This window comes from Micropterus salmoides, unplaced genomic scaffold, assembly GCF_014851395.1.
Source record: "Micropterus salmoides isolate LMB-PRFRI ecotype aquatic unplaced genomic scaffold, ASM1485139v1 Ms_hic_scaffold_7, whole genome shotgun sequence".
NCBI lineage: Eukaryota > Metazoa > Chordata > Actinopteri > Centrarchiformes > Centrarchidae > Micropterus > Micropterus salmoides.
Window position 1 is genome coordinate 10,623,243 of NW_024044459.1, and position 20,390 is coordinate 10,643,632.

The window sequence follows — 20,390 nt, forward strand, 5'->3', positions numbered from 1 at the left end:
ACCTGCAGTCAGATGGATGCCCGTTTATCTAATTTAATCCTGAGTGTGTTCACTGGTCCCATTAACTGGAAGAAGACTAACAGAGGGACTGTTTTATTTCTCCATCCAGTGCAGGCAGAATACAGATGCCGTCTGTCTGCCCCTGGCTGATCTGACAAAGCATGCTGATTACAAGAAGCATTTTGCTGGGTGTGATAAGTTTGTTTAGTATGATTTGACTCTGGCACATAGCCAAACATCAGTTCTACTGTAAATGCAGTTACGCCTTTTAGCCTCTAGCATGCACTTTTGCATCTGTAACCACACCCAACAACGATGTCACCGGATCCTGGAGTCTAAATCCGAGTCACACACTACATTACAGTTTGGAATCTATGACAGCTGTGGCTAACGCTGTCTTGAATTTTTTTTCTGAGCTTGATAACTTGGTGTGCACAAAGGTTGTAATTACGACCTACCAGCAGGACATTTTCACCTGCCTCAACACAATGTGGCATTGTCATTTGTAAATACTTTTATCTCAAGTGAAAAAATACTTTTTCATTAATCTGTCCATTCATACCTGTCCTATGAGCTGCACGATGAAGTCCACCACCAGCTTGGAGTCCTTGTTGAACATCCCCTGCCACAGTTTGTCCACCACCCGCTGGGTGAAGTAGAAGACGTTGTTGACCAGAATCTGATAACTGCCACCGCTGCTGAGGGGCAGAGAGGCATCTTCACCTGAATGGAGCAGAGCAACAGGAGAGGCAGTTACATATATTAGTTGCCATTTACAATGTCTCTTTTGTTACATTTATCCTAAATATGATACTGCAGGATTTTTTATCTGACGGTAGAATCTCATTACAAAGCAAATGTGAGTGTTTCTTTACTGGGTAGCCGGCAATTTCCTACTCATTCCTTCTTAAAGGTGCTGCAGACTGTGACTTGCTGACTCATGATGCAACAATCAAAGCATCTCACAGAGCCAAGAAATGGGTCCAGACTGTTTCTGCCTCATCATCAGCAATTCTTTTTTTTTAACAGCCACTGGCCAAAAACTGATCAATTAAGTGGCGGGTTTTACTTCTCTTCTCACCACTGTGTCAGGGAGCAAACCTTTAAGGTGAGATGAAACATCAGTGAACTGCATGAGTAAATTATTTACAGGTTCATGTTTATCCTAAAACTAGAGATTACTGGAAAACAATGAAAAGGTCTGGTGTGGCATGTACACTATAAACGGGGTTGAGGACTTTGTTCTGACCTAGAAGAACATCAGCAGCCAGAAGGTGCTCCATGACGCCGTCCAGGATGTTGGACTGAAACTCCTTCTGCTGAGTTCTGGTGGAGCGCTCCGGGGAGGCCTAGTACCAGAAAACAGACAAACACATTTATGACCATAACTTTTTAAGAGTTATGATGTCTAAACAAGTTTGTGGGTATGCTCACATCTGAATTCAGTCTGCTACAGTATTGGCTGGTCTTTAGTACCAAGAAAATAGTGTTTAATAGCTGTAATAGCGTGCTTTTATTAATCAAATGAGAGAAAACTTGTAGGTGATTTTTCATTAATTAAGGTTCCACTATTGACAATATTTTTTTAATTCTGCTCCGTACTAAAATTACAGTCAGTATAGTCTGTTGTTGACTTGGCGACACCTCCACCCTGGTTCTCTCCTCACCTCCAGCAGCAGGTCAATGATGGGCGTCTGTTTGCTGGCCGGGGTCATGCAGAGGTTGTCCATGATCAGGACCCTCATGAAGTCAAAGACGTACTTTTTGGCTGGGTGGTTGGTGAGAGACGTCTTGGAGCCCACGTTACAGTATTCAGACTGGCTGCGGTTCATACCCGAGTCCCCAGCGAAGGCCTTGAACTCCTCAGTGGGAGAACCCGTCTCGTCATCCAAATCACTGACCTGAAATGGATGATAAGCAAAAAAAACAAAAAACAATTTATAAATAGTTTTATTAGAGACATTTCTTTATTTATAAATATACTAAGGCTACACAAAAAAAAAGGTTAAATACTATCAAAATCGCAGTAGGTGCAATTTTTTTGATGAAAAATTTGTGATAAAGCAGCATTATAATGAAGTACTATAGTGCTGCAGAGACGCCCCGCCTACAAATGTTGTTCTCCAGATGTAAGAAAACATGTTTCTAACAAAATGTCACATCATCATGAGTGATGATCCACTAATCGAGAATCATATCATATCGCAAAGTTCACAATATGATTTTTTTATACCATATCGTGTGTCCATAGAATATACAATTATCTTATTAAGTTAACAGTCGGAAAAAACATTTTCTTCTGAGAACAACTGTCTGTGTCTTGCAATTTGTACTTGAAACTGCAGCAGTAAAGGTTACAGTGCCAAAAGGTGATTCCAAAGGGGAAATTAATTACAGCATTTACTGCCTAATAGGCAAGAACCACAATATAGCTACAGTGGGTTAATGAGGTTACTGATCAATCCATGTGATTAGTTGCTGTGGTGATGAGATTTTTTGCTTTTAAACCCCATTTCAGCACCATTCTCTCAATCTTGGAATAAAACCTCCTCATGCCTTTGGCTCTTGAAAGAATTAGGACAAGAGATTTGTGTATAAGAAGGTAAGGTATTAAAGTTGCTGCATTCCCTTGTAGTCACCAGTAAATATCATCATGAAGGATATCCTGTTGCTTCTTCACCTGTGCACAATTTAATTTGGCTTCAGATTCACTTCGGGGAAAAATGTACAGCCTTACCATCTCAGAGTAGGGCCTGATGTTGAAAGGGAAGACAGATGCTGCCAGGGCACAGAGAAAGTCAGGACTGTGCCACATTGGCGCCAGGTCAGGCACGTTGTGGTAAAGATACCTAAAGAACTGCATGAGGGTGACCGGGTACTCCCTCAGCCAGGAACCTTCCTCCTCTGATTGCCACGGCTGGAAAGCGACACAAAAAGCAAAAACAAATCAAGCACTGAATAAATCTTTCGGTTTCATTCAAACCTTATATTTAGAAGCAGTGGAAGTGCTAGGTTTTCAGATCATAAATTTTAGACTGCTTTGGAAAATCTAAAGGACGTGGGACTCGTTCAGCAGCATGAGTGAGGCACTTAGTTCCCAGGAGGTCGAGTGAAGCTTCTCAGCAACCAGCAGCGAGAACTGTGCGATTCACTGTGAAACTCCCGGGTGTGAGCTTGAGTATGAGGCTGAAGACAGCATGTGCGCAGAATCATTTTTGTTGGATTAATGGATCTTAAAAAGACACCTTTAAAGAATCCAGGCAGCAACTGCAGGGAAATCCCACATAAGAAAACACTTAAAAAGGGCCGATGAACATGACGTCTCACGACATAAGCTCTCTGTGTAGGAGTGTTCACAAGTAATCTGCTTTTGGGAAAAGGTGTTCAATCAATTAGTCAAATAATAGGTAAACAGATTACTCTTAAGCCTAACTATGCAATTAGAATATTGATCTTAAAGGCATTTTGTCCTCAAGAAATTAAACGTAATTATTCTGTAAATTCTGTTGATGGAATAAGGGGACTCTCGCTGGCAGCTGAAATATGATTTCTATTAGAAAAAGATAATCTAGTATACAAAAATCAAGCTTTATATTTTTTTTTTATAACGTAGGCTGAGCAGCGGTTCTCACCAGGTTGAGCATGCTGCGCAGCATGGCCAGCAGCAGGAAGGCAGCCTCGGTGGATACATTGTGGATGGAGGAAACTACTGTCGCACTGGAGGCCGGCATGCCAAAGATGAACGTCCAGATGGAGTCCAGGTCAAACTGAAAAGACAAGCACACACACTGGGGTAATATACACACTAAATAGTATTATATGTGACTACACTTGAACAACCTGCATTTGTGTTCTTGTACTTTGTTGTAATTCATGCCAGATAAAAGTGGTCAAAGTAACAGCTGCTGCAAGCGTAAATTACCCTCAATATTAGGGATGACCGCGAATAGTCGAAGATTCGATGCTTCAGTGTGTGGAGCCTGATTCAACCGTTAATCTCACTGTCGAAGCTTCGCAGCGGAACGAGGATAACACTCAGACTCTGATGGCTACTAAGCTCTTACAGACCATTATGCTGGCAAATATGACTACTCCAAATTTCAGTATATGCTTCAAATCTAGCAAATGACCCCATTTTTCGCTGAATCCTTCCCCAAGAAGAAGAAGGAAATTAAATCTATCTTAAAGACATTAAAGTTCAATATTTAAGTTTCATATACACAGATTTTAGAGAAAAAAAGATGAAAAGTTGCAATCATTTGTTCAGTAAAATTGAGATCAAAAGCAAGCTGAGCAGATGCATTAATATTAGTAGAAGAAAAAGGTTGGGTATACTAACATGTACCTGCAGGCTGTCTGGCAGCTCGGTGACTGGCTGCTGCAGGAACAACGCCATGAGCAGGAAGTAGAGCTCCGGCACGTTGGTGTGTTTAGGCAACAGTGTCTGCATTACAGGGAATCCTGGGAAGTGGCAAGCGTCCCGGTTGATCTCCCGCACTGTGGAGCGCCCGCCGGCACTGCGGCCTACGTTGAAGCCTAAAGACGGGGGTTGGAGCGTTAAGGAAGGTGGGGACCAAATGCAACCTCTGACTAAGGCACCTACTGGCAACTCGCAATACAGCTTTTGTACATGGTTTGGGATTAAATGGGGTTTATCAAGGAGGTGGTTATAGTAATAACCGAGGACTGTAATCTTCTAACTGAACTCATCAGGCGGGATTTAAATTGGAAACTGAGCACTAACAAAATAACTTACAACATAAGGATTTGGTTGAGCTGCTTCACAAACTCCTAATCTGAATAAAACTTATGGACTTCAACCTGATAGCACACATTCTGACAATGCTACAGCAGAGGACGCTCTGTTAGGCCATGTCACTACTCAGCGTGGTTGTCATAAGCAAGGTCACTGGTTCTCAACCTGCAGGTTCGTAGGATTATATTGGTCAGGTTGTAACATAGTTTAAGGAAGTAAGAAAGTAAGTAAGAAAAATAATACAAAAGGTGTGAGTATATTCTTTGTTTATGTCATAAATGTGTTTAAATTGGACTTTTAAGGACTTGCAAAGAGAAAATAAAGATCATCAGATCAAGGCAAAAGTTTACAATAATGCAAGTTTAAACCTGCACATACTTAAAAAGACAAACTGATGAGGTTGAAAACCATTGAGCTCAGGAGGGACTATGGTCGCAGCAGCAGGAAGTGCAGGGAGGCAAAAAATGAGAGGACCAACCCCTGGCAGTGCGCCGCACAAACTGCGCAGCTTTCTGTTTACTGAACGAAGGCCAGCTCCGACGGAAAGCGTTGCCAGAGTGAGGAGAGGCGTCTGCTGAGCCATATAACAACACACACTGCACATTATTACTGCATACTCCTGACTCTTGTCGGAGGGAACGTCAGTGTTCAAGTTCATAGAATTTAATTTAAACATCAGTTCGAGCAGTTTTTGTTTAAATTAACTGTCGCCACGATGTTCATCATTTCGCCACCCGAGGCTCGTGCGCTCACCCAGCACTGTGCCGATCTTATTGGTCAGGACAGAGTCGGTGTGGTCCAGCCAGCCTCCACCACACAGCCCCTCCTTGAAGCGGTTCAGGATGGACTGGTTGGAGAGCAGCACCACCAGGATCCACAGGGCTGCCGTGACCGTGCTCGAGTGAAGATGTTCCTCCATGAACATCAAGAGCCAATCAAAGCCCAGCGTCCGCACCAGCTCCTCACACGCCCTGCAGGGGGAGACAGAGAGCAAATGGCGTAAAACTACAGCAAACGTTATCGCTATAACTGCTTATATGCAGTCTGAGTTAAGGACTCAACCTTGCACAAGGGGCAGGCGCTCTTAGAACCATCTAAGACTCCTTTTGGTTTTAGCTTTCTAATTAATGGCTGCAGACTGAGCAAAGTTAAAGGTTAAGCAGACAAAACAGCGCAGCTTTGCTTTAGTGGTGAAAATGTCTCCAGGAAATTCACATTACACATTTGATATTATTGTGAATGTCACATTTAGCAAACACTAATGGCTGGTTTTGTTATTCTGCTTTCAGGATAAGCAGATATGGAATGAGACTTTTGTCTTACTGGGCGTTGACAGAGCATTTCTCTTTGGTGGTGAAGAGCAGTCTGAGCAGGTTGTCCAGCAGTCGGTTTCTTAGAAGAATGAGGTTGGCTGACAGGAGACCGCCGAAATCATCATCATTACCTGGAAACACAAGGAAACCGTCCCATCAGTTATTTATTCTACTGGCAAAAACAGGCTGGCACGACTAAGTGCCATACATATATTTATCTATTTTACAAGCCAAAACTGGACTAAAAACGCCTGCTTTTGTATTTACCAGCATTTGGCCACATAAACAAGAATCTTACTGTATTAAATTTATTCTTACCTCCATCGATCTTCTCCTCATTACTGATTTCCATGACGACAAACTTCTCACAAACAGCAAATGTGGGAAGAGTAGAGGAGATGAACTGGCCAAACCTGTGAGGTGAAACACAAAAAGGAAAGTTTTTGTTTGTGTTTCTGTTTTGCATTCTCCTTTTTTTAGTGTCAGCACACAGTAAAAACTAAATAATTCATGCACAGCTTCCCCACTTCTTGTATTTTACATATTCCATCATAACTTTATCCTGCGTGAGTGAAATGTACAACAAGTTTACTCCTTGCGGATAGGTACGTCTGAACATGTGTTTACCGCAGCAGATCATATGGGTTGGGGAAGCCCTGCAGCAGCAGACTGAGCACGTTGCTGATGGCAGCTACAGTCGGCTGGGACAGCGAGGTGTCTCTCAAGGTCAGCAGCAGTCTGGGGATCAGCTGAAACTCCCTCAGCAGTTTGCCATTTTTTGCCGCCTCACTGTTCAATACAGAGCGTGGTACACACAGTTAGATCAGAGTTTAGCTTCTTTGCTGAAATTAAATCAAAAACTAAACAATGGCGCCAAATAACTTCTTCAGTCGAATAATTGCTATTTAATCATTTATTCAGAGCAAATCCCAAAGAAAACTTTTGACACTTGCCTGGATTCTGTCAGCAGTTCGATGAAGTGCTCAAACAGAGACAGATGGAGTTCGTAGGGAGCGTGGAGCCAGACCTGAGGAGCAGAAGGAGCAAACTGAGACCTCTGCGACACAAGTCGTGTTTGGCACCTCAATCTACTGGCAAGGACAGGTGGCATCTTGGCACAGAGTGGCCCAGTTTCTTAAAGGTTCAACAACCATGTAGAAAACTTTTCTTCTCATCAGGTCACAGCAGCCAGTATATCCCAAAATATACCTGCAACTCTCACTGTTCATCAGCCAGATAAGGGTTTAAGTGGAACAAGATGCTTATGGCTGGTCTGCTGACAAAATGGCAGACTAAAGTTCTTTCATCTGCTGGACTGCAATAATCTGTAGAATCTAATTAATTGATTTCGTACAGCATCTACTGGCATCGTATTTTCATTTGTCAGCACAAACCCCCTCACCTCAAAGTCACAGAGCAGGTCCTGGAAGGCGGTGGAGTTGGGAATGATGGAGGTCTCGTGGCCGCTGTCAACTGTTCCCACCAGAGAGAAGGTGAGGTGGAGGATGTGGCTGTTGAGCAGCGATCGCTTCTTCTTCAGCAGCATAGCCAGCAGCTGCAAGTGATGGACAACAGCAAAAACCCCTTTAACCATCATATTTTATTGCATTAATGTCACATTATGTTTCTGTTTTGTCATTGTACAAATTTTTTTTTAAGCACACCAAGCCCATATTAATCAACTAATGAGCTTTTGTTTACCTGCTATTTTCAGACAAAAGCAAAATTCTGAATTTCAGAACTTGTTATGTGACCAGCATTAAAAATGTAGAATTGTATCTAACCTGGTAGCCTTTAATGCGCTCCATCTCTTTACTGGCCAACGGGTTGCTTTTTACAACACACACCAAAGCTTTGACAGCTGCATACAGCCCCTCCACATCTGACGCCATGGCAACCAGGCCCAAGATGGCGGCCGCCCCACCCACATACTGCAGGTTGGTGGCCACAGGTTTGGGCACAAACGCACGGACCCCTGAGGGGGTAAAAAAAAGAAAAAGGAAAGGTGTGTTTTCCTTCAGTGAAGCTGCAGTATAAATATGACAGTATCAAGCGACATCCATGAGCTTCTTCTCACACTGTAACTGCAGTAAAAAGGATTAACAAGTTTCATTCAAACAAGGGCCATAAATCATGCTAAAAGGGCTCAAGAATAAAATACTAATTTTGATATTTTTCCAGACACAACAGTTTAATGGACATAACAAGGTAGGATATTTTTCTAGTAAGGAATCCGGTTCTGACAAGCAGTAGAATACCGTACAGAACCAATCCCATGAGACCATGAGCAATATCAGCAATATTGTTTAAAACAGGAGGGTTGCTGGTATTGTGGGTTGTTTCACAGACATGTTTACCTAAATATCCAATGACTCCGGCTCCAATGGTACGAGCTGGCCCATTGAGGTGGCCGGCAGCGTTATGGATCAGCTTGACCGGAGTGGCATTTTCATGAGAGGACACAGTGAGCTAAAGAGGGAGGGAAGAGATTATGGAAAGAAGGGGGCATAAGAATTTAGCAGTGAAAGCTGCAGTCTTCTCTGAACTTTATCAAATGCTTTTATTCAGTCAGTAAGAGTGAAAAATGGGACCACTTTAGTAAGTCAGGAGGAAAAGAAAGAGGCTCTGTATGAAAATGCTGTATTTATGGAGCTTTATTGATTCATTTTAACGTGATGGCCAATTTAGAAAGTGAAAAGGGTCTTTATGAGGCATCTTCCTAGCTTTAATGAGAAGTGATAATGTTAGTTTGCTTTTTTTTCTAAAACAAAACTGCTGCCTCCGCACTTCTTTGCCGTTTGCTTCCTATGAGTCACCGTGAGCAGAGGCTTAGCAGGGAGAGCAGAGCAGGCTGGGAAATAGCTTGACAGGTGGGGAGAGAGATAAGGGTGGAGTCGGGAGCTCATTTGGAGCTCAAAAATACACTTTTGGTGGGATAAAAGGATGGTGTGTTAGTCACTATAAATGCATTTATATGTATTATATCCAGTATATTCTCTTGAGGAGCGAGTTTGACCTTTGCCAATATGCAGTGTGCACCTTCATGTGTGTCTATATATGCTAACATTTATAAATAGAGAGTGAGCAATAGAAACCGCCACAACATTTTTATGTGCGCATTTATTATTTAAGATATACATCTTTCTTCTCTGCACACCTTGCTAAAGGTCTGCATTGAAAAAAAATCGCTGCACTCTGCACTGTGGCTGAGGGAAAGAGGCGTTTCTGTTTTCACTCAGATATGAAGTAATGAAAGTCAGTAAGTTCACAGCACTCAGTCAGACTCCAGCCTCCTCACTAAAAGTTAAGAAAAAGTGCATTTGCTACCGAAAACAAGTGTTCCCAACATGTGAAATTGATTTTCAGGAAAGCAAAAATAAATACATCTACAAAAGCTACCCATGTTTTTGCACTCTGAAGAAGAATGAACTTTCAGTTATGTCTCCAATGTCTTAAATCTTAAATTAAATCTTAAATACAACTCAATATATCTTACAGTATATTTGAAAATAAACCAAATAATTCCCATTTAAGAAAATAACTTTTAAGTATAAAAAAAAACAGCCCTTTGAAGCGGAGCCAGCATACGTTTCACCAATAATTCTATCTTAGCTCTGCATAGCAAACACTTATTATCCCTTTTTTTAAAGCCATTGTGTGTAGAATTTGTATTGTTATTTAATGATTAGGTGAATGTTGCTCCAGTCTATATGTTGCCTTATCACCTCAGTGATTTAACTTTTTCAGTCTCAATACTTGCTTTTGACAAGTTCCCAAAGAACACAATCCTAGCATGGTGACTGTCATTCTACTGAGCAGTGGTGTGTCTGACCTGTTTGGCGATGGCTTTGCTGTCCAGTTTGTTGTAGACTTTCCGGATCTTGGCCACAGTGAGAGTAGAGACAGACAGTGCATAGAGGCTGAAGGACACCTTCTCCTCTGGAACCAAAGCCACTGGGGAGGCAGGTGCTACCTCTGTCTTTGAGTCTTTACCTGGGACAATAAAAAGACAGACGAGGGAGGTATGAAAGTGTGTTTTGGGGGAGTGGCTTTGGCGCGAGGCCTAAAGGGAGGGGGGTGGATTTTTTTTGGCTGGACACTTTTAAAATCCATCTGTCCCTTGCTAGTTTCTCCAGCGTCACCTACGGCTTTAGAGATGAGAATTGATGAGTAAACTATACAAGGCAGCACAAGAGGGCAGAGGCTTTTATGGAACACCACACTGTAAGATGAAACCAAGAAGACCACTCACAGGGCAGGTAGACGGCCTGGAAGCTGCCTACGTAGTTGGGTCCCAGTTCATAGATGGCAGCGACGCTAGTGGCAGGCAGGACCTCCTCCAGGAAGTGGCTGGGTCCCAGACGCCACACCAGGCTGGAGAGCTGGCGCTGGGCTGGCGGCGTCCCCACATATCCGTACACAGTGCTCAACACAGGAGGGTTGGTGGAGCCGGAGCCGCCTGGCGCACTGTGGATGTAGTGAAGCTGGAGGAGAGGGAAGGGGAGGTAGGGGTGCAGATGAGTAATTTCTACTAGGAGTATCACATTCAGAAATAGTACCTGAAGCTCTCAGCCACACAGTGATCTGAGCATTTTATCATAATTGGATCAGAAGGAGGAGTAGGAGGAGGACATATTGGAGTAACTGCAGAATAATAAGAGCAATCCAATAATAATAATAATCATCCAAAAGCATTCCTAGCATTGTACATTATTCATAAATCAGTTTGAAGGCTGATTAAGTCATTAACGGAAGCGCTCTTTGATGTTGTTATTAGCTAATTCTTCATTTTGCTATGAAGGGATCCTTAAGAGACTTTATACACAGAAAAAATCTGTGCTTTAAAGACACCCATTCACAAAAAACTACAACACTCTTACACGCACACAATACACATAGGATACATATGACCAGCTTGTTGTTTCCTGTGTGACGACCTCAGCAGGAAATGAAGCTGTTGTTATCAGTGTTGCTGGAGGGAAGCTGAGACTTGCGGTCTGCCAAAACCGTGTCGCTGCTCTGCTCTCCAATCTCAGGGGAATCTAAAGTCACTAAACCACAAGCCACATCACAGTCTGCTGACTGCTGTGCTGCAAGGCAACTGTTGAAACCCCGGTTTAGGAATGTCTTTCGGCAGCTTCTTCTTTATCTAAATCATGGTCAGTTTTCAAAACATTTTGCGCTAACTGTAAGATATCTGTATTCCCTATCAAAGCGGTACTAAGGAAGGTTTCGCTCAAGAGCAAACAACTACTGATTCCACTTACTTACTCGCTTGCTGTTGCTATCATCTATATCAGAAGTGTGCCACCCAACCAAAGTTTGTGGATGGGTAGAGTCTACACGCCCACTCACTCTCAGTTGCTCTATTTGGTAGTCACGTTGTATATAATTGACTGTTGATCAGACACATTTTCTTAAGTTTCAGGAATCTGTGATAAGCCCACTCACTTGTTTTGCCGTGTAGCCCGAGAAAGACTTTTTCTGAGATGTGGCGCACGCATGATCTCATTCAGTCCATAACTTTACCTTGACGGTGTTGATAAGCTGGCCGTCGATGTACAGCGTGGCCATGCTGTTCTTCAGCATGCCTTTGCTCATGACCAGCACCAGGTGGTGCCACTGGCCCTCAGCGATCAGCTCCCCGCAGCGGAAACGAGCGCAGCAGGGCAGGATCTCATAGAAGGAGGCTTCTTCACTCGACTCGTCCGCTGCTTGATGAGGGGAGGAAGAGGGAAGCAAGGGGGCAATGTCGATGAGTCAGAGGGCTTGGACGGATGTAAAAACGTTAACTCTGGGTTAGTGACTGAAAACCCACAAGGGACAGCTTTCTAAGGTACTTTAGATATGCAGACTTCTCCCACTTTACCACCCGCCTATTCCTGTTACTCTGTCCCAAACCCACCAATATTAATAAGGAAATACTTTTGTTTGATATATTGGACATCATTTGGTGTAAAGAAAAAGAAACACAATCTGATGCAATAAATGAAACAGGTTGTTCAACTTTACTGCTGTACTCACAGTAGGTCTGCAGCAGCTCCTCCTTGGTGGAGACGGTGAGCGAGCGATCTTTGGCAGACAGCACAACTGCCAGGCAGACATAGTGCTGCTCTGAGGACGTGGCCCGACGGACAATGGTCAGCAGGCGCACCGGGTGGGCCTGAGGGGCTGTGCTGAAACGCTCCACGCAGAACCAGGTGGAGTAGCTTAGGCCTGACGGAGGAGGGAACAAGCGCTCCCCTGGAGGTGAAAGAAAAAAAGAGGAGGTGCAATTTTCTTTAATATTTTAAGTACAGCCTATTCTGTATCATTGTCTATTTAGCATAAAACGTCCTACACTGGATTTTAGGAAATGATGCACAAAATTTGCTCTGCGATTTCCAAAACAACATGAACTTACCCGACTGAGGTACAACCTAAATTTTGCTACTGCAACACTGAACAGTGCAAAATAAGACACACATTCGCTCTCTCTACATATTTACCTGCAGGTCCATTGACGTGTACACTAAATTGAGTTTCCACCATTTGAAGGCTCTCTGAAAAAGTTTTCCCTATGGGACATTTTCATTTATTTACAGAGAAATGGTCGTTTCTGGAAAGATTAGATTTTACAGCCCTGTTTGCTGAAACACAGTGTGAATTATTTTGTGTAATATAGTCACTCTCAATTTGTCTTAATGTTATTAATGATCTTGAAAATTATGTTTACTTTTTGCTTTTGAGGTCGAATACATCAGTGAGCCCCTTGGGTCACCTTATCTCACCTGTACAAATTAGTTTTCACCAGTCATTCATCATTTTTCTGGCTTTTCAGTGTATTTTGCACAATCATTTCGCTTCAGTGATTTATCTCTGGCAAACCAAGCTAAATGATGTCAAGTTAATTTATTCAATATAGCTTCTTGTCAGACACAACTGCGGAACAATACATTTGAGCGTATTGGAAGGATCTGAACTCAGCCTTCAGGGCAGAATTAGGCAGACAATATCTTGTGCTGCCATCAAGAAAAAATAGCTAAAAATACGGAGCCATGTCAACATAAGTGACACTATATTGGACTGAGCTGCTAAACCTGATGGCAGAAATGAACCTCACAGTATTGCAGACTGCCAGGATCAGGCTGTCACTCAACAGGTTATCAGACTGGACCAAATTTGAATTAGCCAGAATACCCCAATTCCCTCTCTGCTAGCACACCACCATCACCTGCTCGGAGCCAAATGATCAAGGATTGATTTTTATATTTGGCCTTACTGGAGGAGAGACCCAACTACAAGCTAAATGCAAGCACACTGGTACCATTATTATTTCTTAGCTGTGGAGCTGACCATGGACTCTTAGGACTTGGATTACAGGAAAATAAGTTTATAATGTTGCAGTGGACCTGCAGCAAGAACAAAGACACTGTGATGAAAACTGGCTTAAAGGAACACATCTATTTCTTATGTTTATCAGTTAGCGGATACAAGGCTGATACAACAAAGGTGCTATGTCTTCCTGAGCAGACAGAGATATTTTGATGAATGAGCTTCTTGATGATGTCATCCAAAGATATGGGTCAGACAGGAGGGGGATAGCAGAGGGAAGCAGGAAAGGAAGGAGGAGGGGAAGTCCGGAGATTGAGACAAATGAGGCAAAAAAAGGGAGAGGAGGGTAAAGAGACAATAGGGAGAGGAATGGGGGGGAAAGAAAAAAAATATAAAGTAGGAATAAGAAAGGGACGGAGGCAGAAAGACAAAAAAGGATTGAGGGTTGGAGAATAAGATGAGCGATAAAAAGGACGGAGAAAAGGGAAATGTGAGTGACAGGGAAAAAATGAGGGAGGTCTATAAATAGTGTTGGGCGACTGGCTGGAGAACACAAGAGGAGGACGTGGGGTGGATGAGTGCAGAGGGAGCGGGTGAATAGGCTAACAGATGGAGAAATGATAGTAATGTATGAGTGAATGAGGATGGGGATCGATTAATAATAGGAGAGGAGAGGGGAGGAAAGGAGAGGAGAAGAGAGCTTCATAAATACTAAATGAGGTTACAGACTAGAAAATCAACCATAACGTCATAGCGACGTATGTAAAACCTCCAACGGTAAAACTGTGCATAATGGTGCATTTTGTAACAAACAGGTTTGTTTTAAACACACTATATAACCAGTTGGCAATAAACTAAAGGCCCAAGGACAGACGAGGGTTGCAACTGCAGATATGAATCTAAGTACCATTGAGAGAGCTGAAACCTGAAAGCTGAAGATCAGAGCGGCTGCTTGTTTGGGTTTTGGGTGTTGTAATTTATTTTTGCATGAAGACATCAGAAAAATATACTCTTTGTGGGTGAGATGAAGAAATCCTGAACCCAAAGAAGAAAGAAAGAAAGTGAAAATCAAGATGACAAACAGTAACGCAGGTGAACTGGGGGAAACCAACAGAAGTCATCAGGAAGATGGTGTACACACACACACACACACACACACACACACCAGTACAGATGTAATGAGCCAAACACAATGATGTGAGTGGTGTGTGCGGCAAAATGTGCATGCAAGTGTTCAAAGATGTATATCACGTGTTTGATGTCTTTTATGTGTGTGTGTTTCATGTGGGATGTGCAGCAGGAAGACAAATGAAGACTTCAATCATCAATCAACAAAAATGTTTTTATCTCGTAATCATTTCTGAAAAATGATGGAATATGTTAATAACATGGGGGAAAGAAAAACTTATTTCGCCAACTAACAGTTTGTTGTCTTTCAAACTGTCTGGTGAGGCGACAACAATGTAAGAGAAATTGGCTGTTGTTGGTGGTTAAATCCCACTCTGTTATTAAAACATTTGTCATGGTTATGCAATGTTCTCCCTTTTGAAGAAAATGAAAAGCCAAGTTAAATTCAAAAAACAAATCAACAAGTCACATTTTAACACCATGTCACTGGTAAACATCAATTCAAAATGCTTCCAACAGGAGGATCCTGTACCCGGGGTTTAACATTGGTTATGGGCATTTAGTAGTTTTCCCTTAATGGATACTAGCAATAACTTATGATTCTCTACTGGTGGGTCATACTCTGCGTCTATTATGAGTGGATCACCAGCGTGTGTATTTGTGTGTATCAATGTCATCAAAAAAGAAAAACATATTTTGAAGTGCATTCCATTTCTGTATTTCTGGCACAGTCCTTTTATTTTGAAGGGCTGTGTCACAGCTAGCGTCTGTTGGGCATGTGACCCCCCTGAAGAGCTAGCGCCACAATATGGCCAAGTGTACGCCGGCCTGGTTTGAATGTTACTTTTATTCGGTTTATCCTTTTCAACAAAGCAAATGTTTTACTGCTATATTACTTTTATTCTCTGGTCTATTCACATGTTATGCTGTAAATAAATTTAAAAAAAACAGACGCCTGAATTAACTGATTTATTTTATTAATTTAGATTTAAGTCTCACCTGGACTTTGTTTATTTTTCTGTAAGGGTGACAAGTTAGCCTAAAGTGTAGCTCATGACAGGAAAGGACTTTTCGCTCATGGGGGCATAATAAATCCACAAACACAAAATCATGGCTTTCATGTAGGGTTTTAACTCTGTTCTGAACTTCGACACGTAAAATCGCTGGTCAATTGCAAACCATCTTAACATGGTTGAATTTTGAGGGAATGCAAAAAGAGAATAAAATAAAATATATCAGCAATTTTGTACCATGTTATTTATAAGAGGCAAGTTTTGCAGACTATCGGGCTCTTGAATAAACCATGTGAACTTTCTGCCCGTTTAGCAAGTAGCTAGCTTGGTGGGCTACGGTGGCTGGCTAATGCTAACATGTTTCTCGTTAGTTCAGCAATTAGTCAACATGTCTCCATATCCCAACTGTGCTACATTATCCAACTGCGACATAAAGAAACAGAGAACTCAAGCTGTTTTTACCTGTACCCATCCCGCTCAGCACTGCTCCATCGCTGACACCTGAGGTGTTGGTATTGTTGGTGGGAGCGTTGTGGGGCGCCAGGCTGGGCAGAAACAGGCACCTGCACAGGACACCAGAGTACAGATTAATGACTGATACAAAACATGTTGTCAGCATACATTATTATTGTATTATTACTGAGTTACCGGCTCCATCCCCGAGATATACTATTAGAAAAACTCATCTGAAGAACAGTCAATTCAAGAGCTGGAGACACAAGCGCTTTGTATAATAATATGGAAATTTCAACTGCCTAATACTCCAGGATTAATTATGTATGAGAGCAGGAAAAAGTCGGGATGAAAGCATATATTCAAGCTAGTTTTTCAAAAGGAATCTGCTCGTACTCCGTCAGTTGCATCTCCTTGTGCTATAAGCGTAGGTACTTGGTGATAATGACAAACTGCAAAAACACAACTACATAGATATCAAACATAAGAGGTTCAACAGTCTCCCCTAAGCTTCTTTCTAACACAGTGGACCTTTACTTTGTTTGATAAACTGAATTCTATATGCACTGCCATCCAGTTTTTCAAGGACTCCTACTGTGGACTACTGTCAATCATTCCTCAAAATTACAGAGAATTTGCCTTGCGAGTTGGCGTTCTGCTGACTCACTGCCTCTCGGTGAAAATGCCATTTTCTCCTCTCTAATCATCCTGAACGAGCACTGAAGACACTGGCGCTCTGGGAAATGAACATTGGGATTTGTTTTGCTTTTTTCATTGTTAAAAGACAAAAAGACCTCAACATGTGGGAAGGGGCTCAACCAGAAACAGTGAAGGATAGCCTCGATGACAGCTGTTGACAGCAGAGAGCCTGAATCACAATAACTAGATATCTACACAGGAAATAAAGAATATACATTTGTGTCAGTATCCCTTTATGAATTGATCTCATTTTGAAACTAAGGAAATTATTTTTTGAAAGGTATGCACTAAAAACTATTTCTATCTCAAACCAACTAATTGCAATCCCATTCCTTCTCATTTCCAATATCTAAAAAGAGGGCACGGCTTGGGTCATTTTTATGATGTAATTCTCTGTAGGAAAGAAAAACAAAGAGAGTACAAATCAGAGGAAATTAACACAATTCTAAAAGGGCTCCTCGTGTAGCCTAGCATCAGACAAGGATTTCTACACCATATAAACAAAATACATATAACTAGTGCTGAAATGATTAGCCATGTCGTTTTAAAAACATTGTTTTTAAAATTAGTCAGGTTTAAAAGTGACTCAATCCCCTAAAACAGCTGTGGATTAGTGCATTTCACAGTACTTTTTGTACAACAATGGAGCTCTATAGCACAGAGGAATATGATAAATCAGGCTTTGGAAACAGACAATTACCACTAATAAGATCAATTCATTGTCTTGGGATTTTAATGGGATTTGTTGACAGTAAGAAAAATAAAAATTATAAGCAGCCTATCCTTTCCCAGCCATTCCCTAGCTTCAGCTTCTCAAACCTGATAATTTGTTGCTTTTCTCTATTTTATTTAATTGTGAATGGAATATATTTTTAGGTTTTGACAAAAAGTTGAATACATCCCCCTGGGCCCCGGGGAACTGAGAGAAGCAACGCTTACTATTTTCAAACATTTTATATAATAATTAATACTTGATTATGTGCATAGACTACATTCATCAACAAGATAATTATTAGTTGCAGCTCTACATATAATTCACTTTTTATTAGCTCTCTAGAAATTATGCATTTGAAAAGAGACTGATTTTTTGCTTTCTCTTTGTGTCTCCACCTGGACAGGAAGGTCAGAAGTCAGGGTTAGCTACAGGACAGCGTCACTGAAGCTGGCAGGGATTCAATGATTTACTCAAGGACACTTCTCAAGGGCAGACACTCTGGTCCTCTGTTTAACAGACAATCCAAGCACCCCACCCCACTGCTTCAATATAACTACACGTATGTGGTCTTTCCCTCCATTAGTCATCACCTTGATTAGGTTAAAGTAAGAAAAAAAAAAAAAACACTCGAGGGATTTCACCGGCTTGCTATGCAATTTTTTTTCCCCAGTCAGAATGAGATACAGTTTTCCTAATTCTTTAAAAGAAAAAGGACTCACTTTCACTCCACCTTCCTTCACCCACACTGACAGCATCTTCCAAGCCCCATGTGAAATGGCTGGCTGGAGTGTGTGCATTGGTGTGTCTAAGAGTGTGTGTAAGCATGTTGTGCACGATAGAGAGTGGGTATGTGTATGTATGTGTGATTCCTAATAGCAGCAGGGGCATCAATATTTCATGGTGACAGATGGGAGAGGAAGGAGGGGCAGTCTCTGTGTGTGTGTGTGTGTGTGTGTGTGTGTGTGTGTGTGTGTGCGCACACGCACGCACATGTGTGCGCGCCTGTCCTCTGTTCATGCTGAGCAGAAAGTGGGCCAGTGCCTCGTTGCCTGTGCGCTGCTGCTGCTTTGCTGTGTTTTCTGGAGAAACTCAATGTTCTATTCTGAGGCGGCTGCTGCGACGAGTCAAATGGAACGCAAAGTCAAAAGAAGCAGGAAAACAGAGATCATGGACCAGGAAATATGGTCATTGGGTGGGTGAGGGGTTTCTACAAGTAGTAAGTCAAAAGCAACTGATCTTGCTGTTTGGTACTCAAATCTTTAATTAAAGATTCTTCACTAAGTCTAGTAGAACGGATGAAGTCTATATATCACAGATGTTTGTTCCATAGGAGTCTGTTTTGTCCAGTATTTGAGTAGATAAACCTGTATACTGTGTGTATATTTATATTAAGTCATAGGAGGTGACGATTAACGTTTTTCTAGCGCCGGATACCAATGCCTTAATAGAACCGTATATGTACTACAAGGAGTTTTTAAACTGGTTATGAAACCTTCTCACTTTAATAGTGATGACCTATATATGACCGACATAAACAAACAAGACTATCAGCAAGAAAATATTGGATATTATTTCTATACATTCATTCTTAATGACACTGAGCCCCATCCCCTGTGAAATCAGACAAAACAGTTTACAGCACGCAAACCAGAAGAGCCTGTTTACTTTTTCCCAGGCAAAGTTCAGCAGTGAGTAGCATGTCAGCCGGTTAAAAGGAAGCAAGAGGAGATTGTTCTACAGAGAATATCATTTTTGACGTGATACTGGGGCAGTATTGTCAACAAGGGCCGCCAAAAGAAACAGAATTGACAGTTTCCTCTAGTTGCTTTACGATTCACACTATACTTATGCACCCCAAATCAATGGATATACGACAAAGATTATACCACAGATTGCATTTTACGGAGTGTGAAAGTTCATTCTTGACTTTGAGGAAAAACTTGTTTGACCAAATCATTCTCAAAACGTCCACTCAAAAACTCAACGTCCACTTTTCTATTTTTTTCTGAAGCTCATGAACTGAACAAACGCTATCCACTGATGAAGACTGTGAGATTTGGGTCAAAAGATGTGGTTGCTGCATTTAAATATTCCACTGTTCCATCTCCCAGATCCAGAGTAGCAGTAATTTTATCAATTTTATTTGGCACGTCCCATCTACTGTACGTAGACAACAAATATTCTATGTCTGAAAGGTAAATCTGGCATATCAAAAGACACTATACAATGTGTCTAGTGTGTACTGGAACTGTATTTGAAAAACCAATGAGGACTGAAGATTTTTTTAACAATACAAATCTGTATAATTCATCGCATATCTGCTTTCGTCTATAACAGCATAATACGTATCAATCAGACTGATGCTACCTAGTAATTAAATGCTGGTCAGGTAATAACAGGAAATAACCTTTTGCCATTTTGCCGCTTAACTGACAGAAAAGGTCTACAATGACCTTTTGCAAGACGTCTCCCTTTTTCTTAAACATGTATCCTCATGAATATTAATGATTAACAGTTGTTTACAGTGTGTCAGTGTAACATGTTTGTCATGTATGTGCTGGTAAAAGTGTGTGGGCGGATTGCCAAGGTCACATCCCACACACCATCATTTCCACTGACCCCAATAGTCACGGCACGGCTAATAGGGCGCAGCAGAGCCCGTCAGCAGCAGCACGCGCAAAGCACGACAAAGGGTTTTGTATGAAAGGCGGAAAATAAGCCTATTTGTATGCGCGGCTCCCCTACTGGAGGCGAATAACAATAATAAAAAATCTCCTGCTGAGACAGTTGCAGGTGCTGCAGAGAGGCTAAAAACACACAACCAGTTTAATTGCAGGGAAAACAACATGTGGCACCCTGAGGTGTGTGTCACTAGCGAGGACAATTGATCTATAAAGAGAAAGATTTAAAGAAAAGTGGTTTACAAAAGACTGGCAACATCTGTTGCTGCCAGAGCACTTCTAAAAGCATATAATGAGGACTGGCCCATTCCCTGAGTT

The 20,390-nt window shown here is 41.8% G+C and overlaps 1 protein-coding gene across 5 annotated transcripts in view; it reads right to left on the bottom strand.

Annotated features, from left to right (window-relative positions):
• Positions 1-20,390, bottom strand: part of wdfy3 (WD repeat and FYVE domain containing 3) — a 105,968-nt gene that overhangs the window by 25,792 nt on the left and 59,786 nt on the right. For 3 of the 5 annotated variants that reach the window (XM_038702616.1, XM_038702613.1, XM_038702617.1), the window contains 19 exons: positions 15,987-16,087; positions 12,094-12,312; positions 11,599-11,783; positions 10,322-10,553; positions 9,902-10,062; positions 8,427-8,538; positions 7,854-8,044; positions 7,472-7,624; positions 7,023-7,096; positions 6,697-6,858; positions 6,388-6,482; positions 6,080-6,200; positions 5,510-5,727; positions 4,340-4,536; positions 3,633-3,767; positions 2,738-2,917; positions 1,668-1,901; positions 1,250-1,349; positions 563-723 (listed from right to left, as the gene is read on the bottom strand). In XM_038702616.1, the coding sequence (XP_038558544.1) occupies positions 563-723; positions 1,250-1,349; positions 1,668-1,901; positions 2,738-2,917; positions 3,633-3,767; positions 4,340-4,536; positions 5,510-5,727; positions 6,080-6,200; positions 6,388-6,482; positions 6,697-6,858; positions 7,023-7,096; positions 7,472-7,624; positions 7,854-8,044; positions 8,427-8,538; positions 9,902-10,062; positions 10,322-10,553; positions 11,599-11,783; positions 12,094-12,312; positions 15,987-16,087 (3,031 nt within the window). The remainder of the gene's footprint in view (positions 1-562; positions 724-1,249; positions 1,350-1,667; positions 1,902-2,737; positions 2,918-3,632; positions 3,768-4,339; positions 4,537-5,509; positions 5,728-6,079; positions 6,201-6,387; positions 6,483-6,696; positions 6,859-7,022; positions 7,097-7,471; positions 7,625-7,853; positions 8,045-8,426; positions 8,539-9,901; positions 10,063-10,321; positions 10,554-11,598; positions 11,784-12,093; positions 12,313-15,986; positions 16,088-20,390) is intronic. The other 2 variants (XM_038702615.1, XM_038702614.1) reach the window with 2 other exon arrangements.